The 18884-nt window shown below is 38.1% G+C and overlaps 1 protein-coding gene across 8 annotated transcripts in view; it reads right to left on the bottom strand.

Annotated features, from left to right (window-relative positions):
• The window catches only part of adcy2a (adenylate cyclase 2a), a 61855-nt gene extending 43993 nt beyond the window's left edge, over nt 1–17862 (bottom strand). Inside the window, exons 1-3 of one of the 8 annotated variants that reach the window (XM_026184648.1) lie at nt 17734–17862; nt 10725–10963; nt 4393–4590 (exon numbers count right to left, since the gene is read on the bottom strand). In XM_026184648.1, the coding sequence (XP_026040433.1) occupies nt 4393–4590; nt 10725–10952 (426 nt within the window). In that variant the 5' untranslated portion in view covers nt 10953–10963; nt 17734–17862. Of the gene's footprint in view, nt 1–4392; nt 4591–10724; nt 11314–17281; nt 17308–17733 lie in introns of those variants that run through there. The other 7 variants (XM_026184642.1, XM_026184644.1, XM_026184641.1 and 4 more) reach the window with 7 other exon arrangements.
• Nucleotides 17863–18884: the final 1022 nt, after the last annotated feature.

The following is an 18884-nucleotide window of genomic DNA, read 5'->3' as shown; positions in this document are numbered from 1 at the left end:
CAAACTGATGTAATGGAGAGAATAATGATTGCAATGTTCACCAGATCTGAAGTAAATTCATCAGAAATTTGTACCTGAAATGTGTAGCTGTGGAAACTGTGAGGGCCACAAACCAGACGCCACATTTTAAAGCAATGCAAAAGCAAACAGACGCCTCACTCAGCATTAGTAAAGTGTTCTTTTCAAAACACTTGGTGATTACAAAGTAAATAACAACTAGTTTAGTATTGATACTAACTTCATCTGTAACTCTTTTGACCACCTTCTTGCTTTCGGCACTACAAATCTCTCAGAGCCAAGATGTGTTTCGAATGGCGCCTGCTCATTGCTATACTGTGCTCTGAACTGATTTCAGTCATTTATATGCAATATGCCTGGCAAAGAGTGTATCAGCCTTAGAAGCCAGCAACTACAATTGTTATTTAAACATATTTACTTCCAAAGCTGAATGTCAAAAGAATTTCATATAGCCATCAGATGTTTTGGCTTGCCCTGTCCTCTCAATCTGAGTGATATCAAGAACTATTCATTTATTATTCTGACTAGAACATCTAGTCTAAAAATTAGCACATATGTATTATTCACATGCTTTTTCCTTACTGACTACATAAATAGATATGACTCACATTCATTTCACTAATACATGAAGTAAGTTTTCTGGTCACCCCGGGCGTAAATGAGTAAACTGAAAACTGTATACAAAGATGACGCTGTGTGAGAACACTAATGAGTCATTAGCTTAATCTATAAATTGGCAACAAGCAACAAAAATGCACAGACAGCAGCGCTTCTCAAAAATAATGTGTTTTTCAATACATTTTAATTAACATGGCTAAGATGCAGCAGTGAGAGAGCAGTAATGTCATAATCGCTGAAAATTTCAGTGAACAGAAGAAAAGCATGAATGGAGTGGTGTGTGAATCAGGCCAACTTAAGCTACCTCTCTGAGTCTACACTAGACATCTGTCTTGCCATTACACTTGAATGTGTGCAGCTTTCCAGTGACAAAGACTTAAAGTTCTGTGCCGCATTCATGGAACCCTTTCGTAGGCTGCATATGGCAGTAACAATGAAGAATCACTGTGCATTTGGCTGGCATTTTTTACCTTGTGTCTGACCTCAGTATGCATAGATGCATTTCTCACAAAAATGAAAGGAACACTTTATAAACACATCAGATCTCAATGGGATAAAATCATCTATATCTATACTGATAAGGACTGTGTAATGTGTTAGTGACAAAAGGATGATTCAGCTGTCCATGGGCCTGGCTGTGATTGGCGCGTGGATATACAGCTCTGGAGTAACTGGTTCAAGCTGGGGGACCCGCCCATTAAATGAAGGCTGGAGCGCCGCGAGAGGTTCTTGCGTTTCTCCCAATGTCCAAGCAGAACCCCATGACAGCTGCTGGCTGCAGTTTCTCTGCAACAGTTGAGGAAGTGGAGTGGGTAGGGGTGAGCTGCCGTTCCTTTTGATCACCTGTTTTCTCCTGTTTTTGAGTAAGTTTAGGAGGTCAGACACAGTCTTTATTTTTGGCTCTGGTTTTGGGAAGGTTAGGTATGTGGGAATCAATTTAGATTCTTCTGTTTATTATTTTGGCCTTGGCTCACCCTGAAGTGTTAACATTCCCGTTTTGTTGTTCCTCTTTTTATCACATTGTGATGAGTTGGGACGAGTGCTTCACTCATGTTATGACCTGGCCCCTAGACGGGTTGTAAGACTGTTAAAAGGGAGTTTTTCTTTCCCAATGCTCATAAGGGGTCATATGATTGTTGGGTTTTTCCTCTGTATGAGGCAACTGTTGTTGCGATTTGGTGCTGTATAAATAAAATTGAATTGAATTGATAATTAAAATTAGAGAGGACTGAACTCAAAGACACCTCCTCAAATCAAAGTTTAAAAAAGTCAGGCCAGGGATTGTCATGCACCAGCAGGAACCCAGGCTCCACTGCACCAGTGTAGAGTCTTACAATGAGTCATAGGATTTCATCCCAATTTCTAATGGCAGTCAGAGTGCCATTGTCTAGCCTTTGGAGGTCTGTCTGTCAATTGATATGCCTCCCCAGACCATCACTGACCAACTACGAAACCGTTCATCTTAAATGATGTTACAGGCAGCATAACAGACCTTTTCATGTCTTTCATATGGACTCAGATGTGAAAAGCTCTCATATGTGAAAAGCACAATTAGGCTCTACAGTACCAGGCAGTGAACACAGCGGTCATTCGAGGATGTTGGGCCCTCAAGACACATTCATGAAGTCTGTTTCTGATTGTTTGGTCAGAGACACTCACACCAGTGGGCTGCTGGATGTCATTTAGTAGTTCTGCAGTGCTCATCCTGTTTCTCGTTGCACAAAGGAGTAGATACCGGTCCTGCTGTTAGTCCTGTCCAGCTTTCATAGAGCAATTGCCTATCTCCTAGAATCTCCTCCATGCTCTTGAGACTGTGCTGGGAGACACAGCAAACCATCTGGCAATAGCATGAACTGATGTGCCGTCTTGGAGGAATAGGACAACCTTTGAAACCTCTGTAGGGACCAGAAAAACTGAAAAGCCTCTCTTGCACTCTTGGCAATTTTATTGATATCAAAACAGCCTCTCTGCTACTTATCTGACCACATTAATCCCAGAGGTCTAACTGACTTGATTCTATACTGTGATTACAAAGTGTTCCTCTGTTATTTTTGAGTGGTGTATATAGCATACATATAGTTAGTTTAAAGGGCAACTGTGGCTTTTCCGCACGTATGAATGGCTGGATGATCAGAAGAGACAGGTTTCACACAAGACACCTGCCAAGCATTTTGCATCAAAGTCACACTACTATATAAGGTGTAACGAATAAGGTCAGAGAGTTGTTCTGTAAAAATCTGAATCCACACTGGAATTGAATTTGGCAGGTTTTCCATTGAAGATATCTTTTGATGTATCTTCAGGATACTTTTAGCACCGCTGCTATTTTTAGATCAGTCCCTTGAAGCAGTGATATGACCACTTAGACTTGTTCATCTATGATTTCAAAAGGACCCAAATTTCACGTGAAGGATCATAGCTGGTGACAAGAACTAGATCTCTGGCTATGACATAGCAGTTTTAAACAGTTTTTGGTCCAAGAGTCCACAGTTTCCAAGCCTAAAGGTAGCACATTAACCTCCTAGGACCTGGCGTCCACATATGTGGACATCACATTTTGATATCCACTTATGAGGACATTATACTACAACTGTTCTATCGAAATTTTAAATGAATATCTCATATGTGGCTCTCATTTTTCTTAGAAATAAAAATTAGGTAAAAAAATATCAGGTAGTTCTTTGTTTTTACATTCATCAGGTCCCAATATGCCCAAATATCACAGAGAAATTAAAAATGCATGCCAAGGAAGAGTTCGCGTCTTAGGAGGTTAAGTATGGATTTTCGCTACTTCTCTTCACAAAATTAAAAACATAATTTGAAGGACTGTCATTTTAGCACAGTGAAAGAGAGCCAGTGCATATCAGTAAAGAGCAAGCGCAAGCAGACAGAATGCGACCAATCAATCTAAAGATATCAGCCAGACTTAGACCAGCTAGTCATGCACAAGAAGATGATCCTGACGACTCAGCTATGGCTTTGGATATTTCTGAGAAATTGGATAATTCTCTTGTTATAAGCTCTAAACTTATATAATCTTCTCTCTATAACCTTAGTCGAGTAATAATATTGCAGGTTTCTAGATCAGTGTAGTTTGTGTAAACTGTATAGAAACTCCCTTGAATACCATTTACAGTAGCAATCTATAAAAAAAACAACAACCCTAATCTCTGGTGAAAGTTAGTGTGGTTTTCCAATCAAAGGTTCAATAATTATATTTTTTCTAACAGATGATTAGACTTTAATGTAATTTTCTTGTATTAATATCATTCTAATATAATTTCTCTTTCTCTTTGTATTAGAACTTCAGTCTATCAGCTAAACTCATTAAGACAAAAGTAAAACTAAAAAGCAACAAAACATGATTAAATAGCAGAAAGCGCTGAAGAACATGCATGTATGAATGTAAAACTTCAAAGGCAGACTGTCTCAGAATGTAGGTCAGAAATCACATCAGATAAAATAAAAGATTAAGATTTTTTTTAAACCAGGCCAATTACATTCCTGTGTCACATTTCACATAGCTCCACATTCTAACCACACTCCACATCAGCAGAGAGTAAAAAGGAGAGACTTAGGTATACGTATGATGTTGAGCTCAAGTTCCATCATACTTTTTATTGTCTCTGTATCAGTTTTTATCTAAACCAAATCACAGGAGTATCTATAAAACACAAATAAATCACTTCATTTAAACACACATGTAACATGCTCTACAACAAATAAATGTACCAGAAATTTCATCGCTTGTCTTACCTGATCCCACGGACAGATGATCCCTCCAGAAAACATAAAAAGGTAACCCATGGCAACCAAACAAGCCCAGATGACCAGGGAGAAAACACGTAAAAGCTTCTTGAAGACAGACTCAATGCAGACAAGCACAAATACAGCCAGGAATATGGCCAGTGCTGTGGGTACAGTGATTACAAAGGCCACATGGTCCGCAATGTTCTGGAAAAGGACAGAACAAAAAAAAAAAAATTGAGCATCAGAAAGGTGAGAAAAAAGTGAGACATGTAGATGGACATTTTAAGAGGGAAGGGAATTTATCAGACGACTGAAGAATAATCTGAGTAAAATACCCTTTCCTACAAATTCAAAGGGCAGATTTCTCGAGAGGACACAAAACAACCTTTGTAAGAAAAAGCCATTTCCCTGTCTCTTTCTGCTTTAATATTCTAAAAATAGAGTAACCGAGGCAGATGTGTGCATGCAAATGTACACACCTGCCATAAAAACTAACTAGGGACTGTGGATATAAATGAACACTTACAAAGAAAACACTGTATCACAGCTCCTGGTAAACCGAATTTAACCAATCTCCATATTTACAATTTTGTTTGCATAAGATTGAGAAAAAAAAACAAACCAAACAAAATGCAAATAACCTAAAAAAAAAAAAAAGAAAAAAGAAAAAGGGGTAAAACTGCCCCCAAAGGATAAATCATGAGTTCACAAGTTCCTATGAAGTCCTGTGGGAACTTAGTGCACCCCATGATTCAGTGAATTGCAGAACCACCTTTGGCAGCAAAAACCTACAGTATTGTTCATTCACAGCTCTCTGCAGCAATTCCGTTGAATTGAGCTCTATACTTTGACTCGGCCATTGCAACACCTCAATTCTTTTCTTTTTCAGCCATTCTGTTATAGATTTGCTGCAGTGCATGTCACAGGGTGGAAATGGACAAGTTAACTGGGTTTTTCATCTTGCATGAGTGCTGTGTTTTACTATTTTTAATATTGTACAGTTTTCTTGTATTATTTCATGTTTTTGATTGTATTTCTTGTTGACTTGTCATGGAGAGACTCCGCCCCTCCCTGATTACTAACTTGGCACACCTGGGAGGTCACAGAGGCCCAATAAGAGGGCCTTGCAGGTCAGGAGAAGGAGGGCAGCAGAGATGGCGAAGTAGTGGGCGGCAGCGGCAACTGAGGAGGTCGCAGGTCAGAGGACATTCTCGAGAGAAGCTTAACTGGCGACAGCAATAGCGTTGGAGGTGCTGGCGAGTGGGCTGCAGAGGAGCAACTGGGAATATTCTGCAGCGGTGTGGGAGATTCGCAGCTGCGGGACGGGCAGAAGTACACCGGATGTCGGTGAGGGGCGAGACACCTGACACGTGTATTGCTCTTTTATTCTATTTTAATAATTGTTGTCCCTGCCCAGGGTATTTTACTGTTTATGTGCAAAATAAATTATATTTTTAAAATGTCCTATTGTTTCTGGCTCCAATATTGCTATTCCCGTTTAAGAAGGTTCCCCTTTTTAAAGTAGAACCTGTATTAAACCGTCCTTGGTGACATGCATAGGATCATTGTCCTTTTGCAGTCCCTTCTGGTCAAGCATTAGCCATTGCACAGATGGCATCACATTTCACTCCAAAATGCTTTGCTATAAAGAGGTGTTCATAACTAACTGAATGAGTGGAACCTGTCCAGGTCTTGGGGCTGCAAACAAGTCCAAATCATCAGCCCTCCACCACCGTGCTTGGCAGCTGGTGTATTTGTGCTGGAATGCTGTGTTTGGTTTTCACCAGAAATAACTTGTTCAATAAATCTTGTGGTTTGTTCAGAGGCACTTTTGCTATCCTAAGCTGTGCTACTAGAGAAAGAAGGGGCTTTTTTTGGGACTCTTACAAATAAGCCATACTTGTTCAGTCTTATTTTTTATGAACTTTAACATTTAACATGCAAACTGAGCCTGTAGAGGCTGAGATGTTGTTCTTGAATTTTTTGTAGTTTCTTTGAGCATTGCACAGTCTGACTTTGGGATGTATTTTCTGGGAGATTAACTCCTGGGAAGATTGTGGCAATGCACACCAATTTCCAAAACTTTATAGAGGTGGTCATGAGGAGGAAAACAGTACATTTGACTAGCAGCGCCTGACTACTATGTACTTTCATGATTCCTATGGAAGCAGTAAGGGTCTACTTTGATTTTCACAGGACTGTGTTATTATATTATAGATAATAAGCTGTTCAATAACAATACATGTATCCATGTCCTGTCATATCCTCTTCTCAGTGTGCAATGATAGAATAAATTAAAGTGACAGGATGTTACACGGTCCAAAACAAAAACAGATACAAAAGTCGTTAATTAGTAATTAGCTGAAGTATTCATTATAGGCATGTTTAATTTCTTAAATACACTTTGATATGCAAGTTCTGATAAAATATTCAAGAGCTTCTCCAAGGTATAGGATGTTAAAGTGAGACACGAGCTGCCAGGCTTTGCCAGGCTTCACCCCATCAGTGGTTTCACAGTGGTATGATGGGGGATGGAAAAGGGTCAGGACAGGGACATGGAGGCTGATGTGTCATATCATATCATATTTTCCTTTGGAGGAAATGAAATCTGTAAAAAATTTCCAACATTTGAGATAAATCAATCAGTTCTATGAATAACGGTTTTCAATGCTGGTTCAGTATATATTAATTTAAAAACATACGTGATTCACAGACGTGATGATATTAAGAGAGCCTCATAAAATAGCTTCCACATCCATGCACGTGATTGTCACGTTTAAAAATTAAAAATATCCACTATACGAAGCAAAACATAATCCAGACTGACAGCAACAATTAAGACTGTTTAAATTCTCATTTCAACTAGTGCGTAAAAAAAGTAGTCATGCATAGTCATGCATATAGTTAATTGAAAATGTGTACTTCTCATTCACTGCAGCATAATTACTAAAACGATTTTTATTCTTTCAATCAACTCTTTCAAAAGTGACCTGTAATTCTGCTAGCTTAACAATGTTTCTCTTTGCATTTATCCTTTTTCTAGCTCTCCTTCTCCTTATTTAGCCCCCCCCCCCCCCACCTATCCTCTGTCTTTTTCTCATGCGCAGTCAATGCACTGGGACATGAGAGGATGTGTGTGGCTGCAGAAAGCCACATAGAGTTTGTCTCGCCCAGAGCAGAGCTCCAAAACAGCACAGGATTTAGGTCAGCCAGCTAGGAGGATGGAGGGATGATGGGATATGAATAAAAAGAGAGACAGAAATATGAGGAGGTGATAGATGGCATAAGAATGGGATGATGGAGAAAAAAAAATAGCAATCAGAAAATTCATGCATATCCAGCACAGGGATAGAGGAAAAATATATATATAAATAAATACATAAAAATAAAAAACAGAAGGCAGAAGATGTTGAAACAGATAGTCTGAGCAGTGGGCAGGAAAAGATTTATTCACTGTGTACCAACAAAAACATTAAAAAGATATTTGTTAATGTTTTTGTTTATATTTTTATTTAATAGAACTGTTTTCCTAAAACTACAGTTTCAAAAGACTCTTGGTTGGTTCTGGTTTATGCTTCTTGCTTTATGTTAATTATTAATGGTTTTAGGCGCTTTTACCTTGGGGTTAAAAATACTTCTATATTTTGATCTAGTTAAACATTTGTGTTAAATAATAAGGTCAAGATGAAGTTATCCTTCAGGCTGAGACTAAGGTGTCAAATCTTAAGAATGACCAACTATCTTATCTCTCCATGTGGAAACCCATAACATCACTATTACAAGAGAGTGTATCCATGATATTTATAATCTAGTTTGGAAAACTTGTATCATGATTTGTTTCAATAGTGGTTAGAAATTCAAACTATAAATCTATTATTCTTTCATTTCATTTCATTTATTTATTTATTTCACACTTGGTACAACAGATCAAACAAACCAACCACACTTTCTATCAATAAAGCACTACAACCATGTGTGAAAAGGAGCAGGAAGAAGAAAATATTATATTATTCTAAAATTATTCTTGATTTGATAAAAGAAAGAGGGCACTATTTAACTGCTGACTCCCAGTACTAGTGTCAAAGCAATGACCTGCACGACCTTTCTGAAGTTCAGACATAATTTCGAAGCATATATTTAACTGAAAACAGTACAACTATAATATATCCAATGTTGTTTTTGAATTTGATGCCAGCAACATGTTTTAAAAACCTGAGACAGAGGCTTATTTCCCCACAGTGCTGCATCACCTCTTGTTTTAACAGCACCTTGCTAAGTGTTTGGGTACTGAGGGGACCAAATGCTGTTATGAAAGCATAATATTCCCATATTATTGCTTGATATTTGCCATTCTTTTCATTGCATAATGGTATGAGTGTTTTCAATACAAGCTGCACTGTAGACAGTATAGTTTAGCACCAGTTCGCCTACTACACAATCACGCTGATGGAAAATGTGAAATGCTGTTTTTCTTGCTGAAATAAGCAAGATGTTCTCCAAAAATTACTAAATGAGCAGTAATGCTACCATCAAGGAACTGACCTTTGAACTTTGACCTGAGAACAAGCCAGACAGTCTTCATTCTCTATAGCATAGAGAAAGAGCCATCCATGGTTTTTGAACGAAATCTTACATTTTTTAAATTTCAGATAACACACCAACTAACCATAGGAAACTGCTTATTGTAGTCATCTGTAAGTCATAGTGCTGTTCAGACCTTTTGTTTGCAAGTATATTATCCCCCATTGGAATTATTGTACCATTAAATTAATGTAAAGCAGTTTCTCACAGAGTAGTAAATCCCTACCTATCTTTATTTCTGAATGACTTTTGCACGGCTTTTAAACAAGTATTTTGTTGCAGTTCTCATTTCCAAACACAATGTACTGCCTATTTTAGTAATAAACCTAACTTATCATCACTGGATAAATGCTTTTATATGTTTTTTTTATATTTTATTGTGCTTTTTTTGCTTTTAACTGTACTGGAGTACAGTAAAAGTTGAGAAAAGAGTGACTGTGTTTTTGCTGTAACTCTAGCACAGTAAGAAAAGCAGTATGAGCACAGGTCTTTTTAATAACGTAAAGGCAGAGCCATTATCATCCCATCAGAGCTGGTTGAACCTTTACACCGTGCTGCAGTGTCAGCCAGTCTTAGTTGATAGTGCTGAATCTTGGTAATCTGCTATTGTTATTGTTTCAGTAATTAGGTATGAGCCCCCACTGAAAGCTACCACCTGGTTTCAACCTGGTCCTAACACCTGAACTATAAAATAGTGATGATATGTGAACTGCACAATATCTACATGCTTCAATATCTACTCACAGTTGAATAAAAACTAATTTTTGAAAAAAAAAAAAAAAGATCATTTTTGTCATGTTAGGACGCACATTCACCTCATCCCACCCCGTGGATACCACTAATATTATAATATGCAACAATTAAAAATGTATGTAACATTATTAAAACATTCTTAACTAAAAATTTGAAAGTTTCCAGATTATGATATGCTCGCTCATAAGATTTCAGCCTTTTTGATGTGTCATTTGTTACCTAATCAGACATTTATGATTTTGTTTCGTTCTAACTGATTGTCCATGCAAGGAACTGCAACAGCTGACTTTCCAACCACATGTTAGTGAGCTCATCAGGTTACTATGCAAGATTTTCTAAATATTATGTGATATGTGCTCTGTGAGCCAGTGCTTTCTATGCAATACTGTGTCTTTGTATGTTTTAGACTGATCACTTCAAAACAACAGACACAGCAGAGACAGTAGGAGAGAGACACTTTTCTAGATTCGGCCAATGTCTAAAGAGTTCTTGTTTTCTTAGTTATATAACAGTATGAAAGTAGGAAGCTAATGAAGGACAGTCTAAAATGGAAGCAGAGCCAATGACCATAAGCACTTATATTGTGCTATTTTAGAGCCTTTTTTCACTTTATGAATTTTCAGATTTTTCCGGAAAACATACTCCATGAAAATAGTGAAAAAAGGAAACAGATCTTTCTGCAGCTATGAGCTCATAAAATAACTAAGACCCTTGCATCCCCTCTCACCTTTATCTCACCCTTCTCCTCACATTAGTTTTGCAATAAAGACATGCTGTGACAACCTAAGCATGTATGTACAAACAAACTGTGTGTAGTCAGTTTCGGTGACCCCATTTGCATGAATACTTATAGGATGTACACTATACATTATATAATATATACATTATACAGTATGTGGCTTGCATCCACTTCAATAAATGCAACTGTTTAATATTCATTTCCTACACACACATAAGTCTGCATGTGTGTGTTTGTTTCTGTGTGTTTTGAATGAGCAGCTTACCAGTCCTGAAGCAAAGAACACAGTCAGCAGAGCCAGGCAGGCACCCATCACTATGAGGAGCAAAAAGACAATCAGAGGATGCTGCTGGCTCATACAGTAGTATGATTCATACAGCCAGTCTGGGGACTTGTTTCTCTTCACTTCACCACCACCTCCTCTTCTGTTTACTTCAGACTCCCCTGTCCGGTCAAGGAGATACCGCTTTCTCCTTATAGCCTCCTGCCACATGGATCTTGGAGCTGAGAGGGAGGAAAAAGAGGAGGTGGTCACTGCTGAGGTATGAGTAGTTTCCACCACAGATGAAGAGCAGTTGCTCTTTTCTGTTCTTCTGCTGTTGTTGTTCCTGTTGAGGACCCTGAAGTGAGAGCTCCTAAGCTCCAGCTTAGTCTTCGAGTCCTTCTCCACCTCCCCTCTCAAGTCTTTCAGGCGGGGACGGCTGAAAGCTGAGGCTGAGTCTGAGTCAGAGGCAGTGTGCGCTGGCCGGAGTGGTGGCAAAAACGCACCAAGGGTAGAGCGCAACATCCTCCTCTTTCTCCTCCTGCCAACATGTTGGGGTGGAAAATGAAGAGAAGTGCAGGCAGTGAGTGCTCTTTAGAGTGAGAGAGAGAAAAGTGGGAGGGAAGTGGAGGGAAAGAGGAGGGAGAGAGGGCTAAGGGGGAGGGGAGAAAGAAAAAGAAGGTGCAGCAGCAGGGAAAAGTCAGCAAGTGAATGAAAGAGTAGAAAAATGAAAGGAGCAGAGAAACTGACATTTATGGAGAATGCATTATGTGGTATTATTTGTAATAACATGGGTTTGAGCCCAGTCCTAGAGCTGTAACCCAGATGATGATGATTTTCAGAGCAGCGATAAACCATATCATTAAATCAATTCTTTTTCAGTTATCCCCTTTGCCTCTCTTACTTAATAAATAGCCAAGCAAATAACACATTTGTCAAAACATGCATATTTGCATTTTTTCCCCCAACTGCAGATTACAAAACAGAACCTCAGTTGAGGTTAAAAAATATCCAAATAAATTTGTTATCAATGTATAGTAGGACGTTACGAGTATGAGCAATGATGTGCCTGCCCAGAAAAACTGAAAACTGGCACACTTGTACATACATGGCATCTCCTCAAATCCTGTGTGTGTACTCCTGCAATGATGCACATGCACAAATGCCAACACACACACACACACACAACCCCGTTCAGCTATCTTAGTGAGGACCCTCATTGACACAATGGTTTCCCTAGCCCCTTACCCTAACCATAACCTAATTGTAACCCTGACACTAAAACCACATTTTGAGCCTCAAAAAATTCAAAAATGTGAGGACCGGGTTGTGTGTCCTTACAAGTGACTGCTGGTTCTCACATATATAGTACAAAGATAGCTAGACAGGAACACACAGACACACACACACACACACACAGGGGGCAACTGAAAGGTGGTGCTGGCCAAACCACTGTCATTACAAAGATGAGTAAATCATGACAGGTTCCTCTAATCCCCTAAAACCTGAACAACCTCATTTGTGGGCTGAGTTTGCACAGCAAAACGACATATTACTGAAAAAACAATAATAAACAACAAATATATAATTTCTATATTAAAACTACAAATATACCCTATGGAATGCTGAAGGGTTTAGCATGTGACTGTAACATTTTTCAACTGCAAAACAGAAAATAATGAAAACATTTGGACTTGGAGATGAAATGGGTGATGTGATTTAAAATTATTTGGATTTGATTGAGGAGCCCTAAAATAAATTATCATTACTAAAGAATTATATGTGAGCTACTCGTAAAGTTTTCCAATATCAACAATTTAACATTTATGTTTGAAGAGAGTTCAGCTCACATTTTTATCAACTCTGGGACTGCCTGACCAAATGGAGACTGCGAAGCCGTACTGATGATATATTTTTATTATACAAAGCTCAGCTCCAACTGGGAAAAAGGAAAAAAAAATCACAGAGTATCAAAGCTGTATCTGCATTCTATTGTTAAAAAAAGGATTTGACTATTTGTATCATTGCTGAACAACCAGCATGCCACATAATCTTTAAATGGTAGGTTAACCTGTCAAGATGTTCCACCAACTTCCATATTTAAGGCTTGAAGCTTTGAGTGTGAACACATCAGAACTGGCAAATTTCAGTTTATCTGATTCAACCGTTTAAGAATTTCAAGCACATCCAGGCACGGCTTTGAGGGCCGTGCCTGGATCTGCCAGCCGTCATCAATACAGAAAATCTGAATATTTCTTGCACTGTAGTTCCATGTTTGGATATCACCTAAACATAACAATAAATCAGTTATTAATTGATGATTTAATATGCTGCAAATGAAAGATTTTTTCCTGCTTCCTTATAAATAATTTATTTTAATATTGTTATAAGGATAGAGTGCAATGTGACCAATTAAGCTAATTTAGAGATAATGTGCAGACGGGAAAACATGATACTTATTCATTCCAAATGAAGCTGAGAATATTTGTGGGCAGTAGTTAAAAAAAATGTAGCTACACCTCCCTCATAAATGGACAGGAATGTATCCCTCAAAGAGCTTTTATAAAACAAATTCACATTTTTACAGTGCTCAGCGTGGAGTTAAATATCTGGCACTAGTATCCTGCCTGCAACATGGAGCTTTGATTTGTCCTGAACCACAGCCACCCTGCTTTTCTTTGCTAACTATTCTTTTCGCTCGTCTTCATCAGTACCTGCACATCATAGCATCATTTTATTCACCCATTTTCTCTTAGCTTTCATCTCTGCCTTAACCTCTTATTTCATACCCAGGTATTTTCCCAGCTCATTTTCCACAAGTACGCTGTCTCTGCTCCTGCATTCCAATCCCTTCTTCCATCTCGCACCTTTCATCCTCTCCCCATCATGTCCCAAAGAAATCTTTATATATTCTCTCCTTCAAATTCATATTTCTATCCTTTTTCAGGGTATAAAAAAGTATATCCATTTTGTGAGCTTCAACTTCTGTTCCCCTACTTCATCCAATATTTTCCTATCCCTTCATTTTTTTTTTCACATCACAATTCAGGTTCCCTTTTCACATGCCTTTTATTTTCCCTTTCTTCCCTCTTCCCCCCCATCATGCCTCCAGTTGGTGAGCTCATTCTATCTTGACCTACTTTCTGCTACCATCTTACGTCCCGTCTCTTCTTTCACTCATCTTTTCTCAGTAACATTATTATAGTTTGATATGGCCATGTGCTGTAGGTGACACTGGCAGCTTATGTAGGAAAGATGATTGTTTTGGTCAAAGAAAACTATCCTGTTGTTTTATAAACTCAATTCTGCAGAAATTGGGACAATGTATAAAGTGTTAAAAAAAAAATCAATGCGAGGCTCATGAATCCATGTTATTCACAGTGGAATATATTTATTTAAAAAACAAAGTTTTTAAAATGAGTAAACATACGATTTTAGGAAAAAACATTTCCTCATTTTTAACTTGATGGCATCAACAAAAGTGAGTCATAATCTGCAGATTCACTAACCTGCAAAAACCTGCATTTCCAAATTGTGAAACAATTTCAGAAAAATCTTCTGACATTAAATCCCAAAGATCTTTGGGTACTCATCATCTACAGTACATACAATCAAAAGAAGATGATAAGTACTACAGAATCTGTGCACGGCACAAGGCTGAAAATCAATATTGAATGCTCATGATTTTCAGGCCCTGAGGCACCACTGCATTAAAAATGGGCATGATTCGGTCATGTCAATGAATGCATGGGCTCAGAAACACTTGTAGAAATCAGTATCTGGAAACAGTTCTTGTTTTTACAGCCGATGCATTTTAAAGCTCTATAATATAAAAAAGAAGCCATATCTCAACATGATCCAGAAATTTCACCATCTTCACTGGCCAAAAAAACATAGTTAAAATGGACTGAAGCAAAGTGGAAAGCTGTTCTGTGCTCAGATGAATCAAAATTTGAAATTGTTTTTGGAAAACATGGTCTGCATCTTAAACTAAAGAGGACAGTGACCAGTCTGCCTGCATGACAATTTTAGGGGTGGGCGATATAAACGATATACGATAGAAACTATATAAATTTGGCCAACGATAGAGATTTTGACTATACCGCTCTATCCCGATAGCGCATGTTGATGATGTCATCAAGCTAAGCCTGTTTTGGTCGAAAGCGTCGCAGTGGCTACAACAATTATGCCGCGAGTCATAGCAAAGAGATGAAGCACTTTTGAAATATGGGGAAAGCCAAAAACTGCGCTTCCGTAACACTGATTCATTAATGTTGAATTCTCTCGCAGCTGCTCTATGTTGCAGTATATTAATAACTAACCTTGTATTGTGGTTGAATAATCTCAGTTGTTCTCCTGACTGAAGTTTGGCCCGTGTATAGCATACTGCTATGCGATTGCATTTGCCTTTAACCACCAGAATCCCTCACGTTAACTTTTATCGAGTGGAAAAAAAGTTGGCGTTCATCCGCCAGCTTCACTGTGCTAATGTTATGCTAACATAGCTGTGTTGCTAGCAATCACGTAGCACAACATTATATACCAGGTAGTCCAACTTCAGTAACCCTGCAAACGCCACTGCTGTTTAGTTTTCTGTCTTCATTATTTTGGAAGTGGTAGCAGAGCTGTACGTTTTAATTAGTTTCAAAAATCTCTCAGCCAGAACATGGTATGAAATGTTTAGGTGGAAACTAGCGAGCTAACTTCCTGTTAACTTCTAACTCCGTTAAATTTAATAAATTCTGTTTTCATGGATGCCTGGATGTTAAACTTAATTGTTACACCTGGTAAAGCAGCAACGCTGATGATTTCATTAAAGATGAAAGAATTTAGACCGTTTTTCACTCTCAGTATTCGTTTGACTTTGGGACCTGAATTACAATGACATTAAATATCGATTGGCAACCAAATCCTTAACTCCAGTTCATGTCAAGCAAAAGGGTGGTCAAAATATTGAGTTTCCTTTTTTTCTATTTAGTTTTTGTAGAGATACACCAGTTGCTCTGACAGTTTAAGATGAGGCAAGGGGCCTTTAGGCAGAAAATCTGTCAGGGGCACCAACAAGGACTTGCAGCTTTTTCATTGAGTTCAAGAAAAAATGAAGTCCCTGTTTGTGCTTCTGACAAATTTCCTACTAAGAACCTCAGATATATAACTGAATGTCATCTGCATAGCAGTAATAAAATAATTCCTTAAAGGTGCTCAAAATGTGCTACAGAGTGAATAGAAGGCCCCAGAACAGAATCTTGTGGCACACTGTATGTAAGAGAAGTGGCAAAGGAGCTGGACTTAGAAACAGCCACAGAAAAGCATCATTCAGGTAGAAATGATGCAAAGGAGAACCAGACACCCACCCAATATCTGAGCCTCTTCAGCAAAATATGAACAATATCAAAAGCAGAGGTAAGGTCTAACATCAGCAAAACGAAACATTCTCCTGCATCACTTTACAACAAAATGCCACTGGACACACTAAGAAGAGCAGTTTCTGTAGAATGAACCAGTAATGTGTTGATCATAGTGAGCACTCAAAGACCAATAGACTGAAACAGGAGAGAGAAGAGGAGGAATCTTTCAGTGAGTCAACCAATTTTACCATCTTCAGTAAAGAAACGGGTGAAAACTTTCTGAAATAGCACGCCGAGCTGATGCAGGAACACACAATGAAGATGCTGATGGACAAGTATTATTTCACGTCATGTGAAAAAATAGGGACAGCAGGTGGAGCAAGAGTAACAATATTACTAATAGTGTTAAATAACACCTTACGATTACCTCTGCTCTTTGTAACAAGGTTTGAAAAAGACAAAATCGTTTATGAGGCTATTTCTCATTTTTGTCTGGACATATAAATGGCATTTAAACATCACAAATCATTATTTTAGGTAGGCATCCTAAACTCATATTGTTACACTTTCAAAATAAGAGTTACAATCTGCCTTTCTGGGATCAAATTCAACATCAGTGGTTTCCAAATTGTGTGCTGGGATTTTGTATCTAAATAGTTAGTTTGTTGTGTCAACATATTGTGTGCAATAATACTAAAATCTATACTCCAAAAATACTTCAGTCAAAAACAAGAAAAAAAAAAAAACACAAACAAAAAAAACACACCAAAAATATATCAGTCACAGGGTAAGTCATTCTATTTGCACAAGATTTGCACATGGATGGTGGGCGTTACCAGAGGTGACACATCAAAAGGCCTTGAGGAGGACAGTAATATTTGTGTAGAAGACCAACAGAGAGGAAAACAAATCTCTCTATAGACAGTTTAAAGAGAGCCACCCGTCTTAAAGCTTTAGATGCATCAGGGATGTCAACAGTGCTAACCCTGAGGGTGTTATCTGTCAGGAGAAGTTTCCTAATGTTAACACTGTGGCAAGCATGATTAAAAGACTGTGGGAAACCAAAGATCCTGGCCTAAAAGAAGCTTCAAACGAGAGCTGGAGCTGAACCAGAAGCAGCTGTGTTGAGAGAAAGTATCTGCTAATGTGGTGGAGGTAAGCAGCCCATGGTGCAAAGCAGAAGAAAGCTGACACAATAGCAACAACACTTACAAGAAGACTGCTAGGTCAAGATGTCACTATGAAATTAACATAAAATGAGCAATGAAAAACATATGACGTTTAAAAAATTAAATAGAGCATGCTTGTTCTCAATGACTTTCAAAAATCACATGTGGTAACAATTCTCATACAAAAACTTTCAGCACGCTGCGCTGGAGCTCTCACTTTGTCAGCCAAGGCAATTACCCGTGTATTTTCACAGCGGAACACTGAACTCAGTTTACTGTCACCTAATGCAATATGCCACAAAAAGTGCGAATAAAATAATGGGCTTATCTTTTTAATCACGTCAAAAACTTCACACTTTGGGGTTTCTTTTTTAGGAAAAGAGTAAAAGTGAGCTGTTATTGGTAAGTGTAATTAGATGGCAGCTGTGCTAATGTCACAACAAGGACGAAGCAAGTAAACAACTGGCAAATATTTTTAGATTTTAAATACCATACCTATTCTCTTTAAAATGTTATCGTCTTGAAATGTTCGATAACTTACTTTAACGCAAACTCCTCGTTTGCTCCCATTTGATCTGGAAATTGTTTCGCACCAGTCCAGCAGAGGGCGCCTGCTCCAAAATACCGGAAGTGATTGGCCATTTCCGTCCAATCAGTAGGTTTTTATTTTTGCCAATAAGGGAAGACAAAAAGAAAAATAAGTCTGGATTTTGCAGTTTTACATTAAAATTTATTCGTTTTTACTCATGGTCAAATGTATTATAGTGCGAACAAGATATCTTATTCTTTTAACAAGGGGAAACAGGCCATCTCTTAAATATTTTAGAAGATGTGACAGGGAATACTAAACTGGCAGTAAACCCATAGTGAAGACATTGGCTTACTATATCCTACAACACTAGGTTTTTAAGGGGATTTTGTATTGGACAAGCAGTTTTTTTTTGGTCCCCAAACAACACATCTTAATTGTTGTTCTATCCACATATGATACAATGATATGCTAGACATAAATGTACTAAAGTATAGATTGTCTCTTTTCCCTGGCTGTCTCCACTTCTCATTTGATTTAACCTAGATATCAAAGAAGACCTGGATATTTTAAGGCACTAGAGTATTTAACTGTAACCCTTCATTATCTGGGCAAAGAAATTTGCCACTTAACCCATAAGTGTGTCTAACTGAGAGCCTCCCAGCAACCTTAACCTTCATATTCTCTTGGTAACCTTGGTGATGATTGTACTAATAACTCTGATGCACAATTAAATGCTTAAAAGCACCATGGATGTTTTGAATTTAGGTTGATAGAATGACTCAATATTAAGTATCACAGAATGTACTGCACTAGCACATATACCAATACAAGAGCATACATACAATCTCGCAAATGAAGTACTTCATTTGTGAGATTTTAATTTATAATACTCTTTGCATACACTTTGTAAACCATCCCACCTGCCATGTCTGACTCCGACCTTTAACTGCATCCCAATCCAAAAGCAAGTTTTACCCTTCAAGCAACCCTTTGAAGGAGCACATACCCGGGAGCTTGTGCTTACTTTCCAAAAGTATCTAAAGGCATTTCATGTGTCTTGCCTTATATAATATTTACTGTGTGAAAAGAAAATATATCCAAAGTATTTAAATTG

This window comes from Astatotilapia calliptera, chromosome 11 (assembly GCF_900246225.1).
Source record: "Astatotilapia calliptera chromosome 11, fAstCal1.2, whole genome shotgun sequence".
Lineage (NCBI taxonomy): Eukaryota > Metazoa > Chordata > Actinopteri > Cichliformes > Cichlidae > Astatotilapia > Astatotilapia calliptera.
This window is presented reverse-complemented; position numbering and strand designations above follow the sequence as displayed.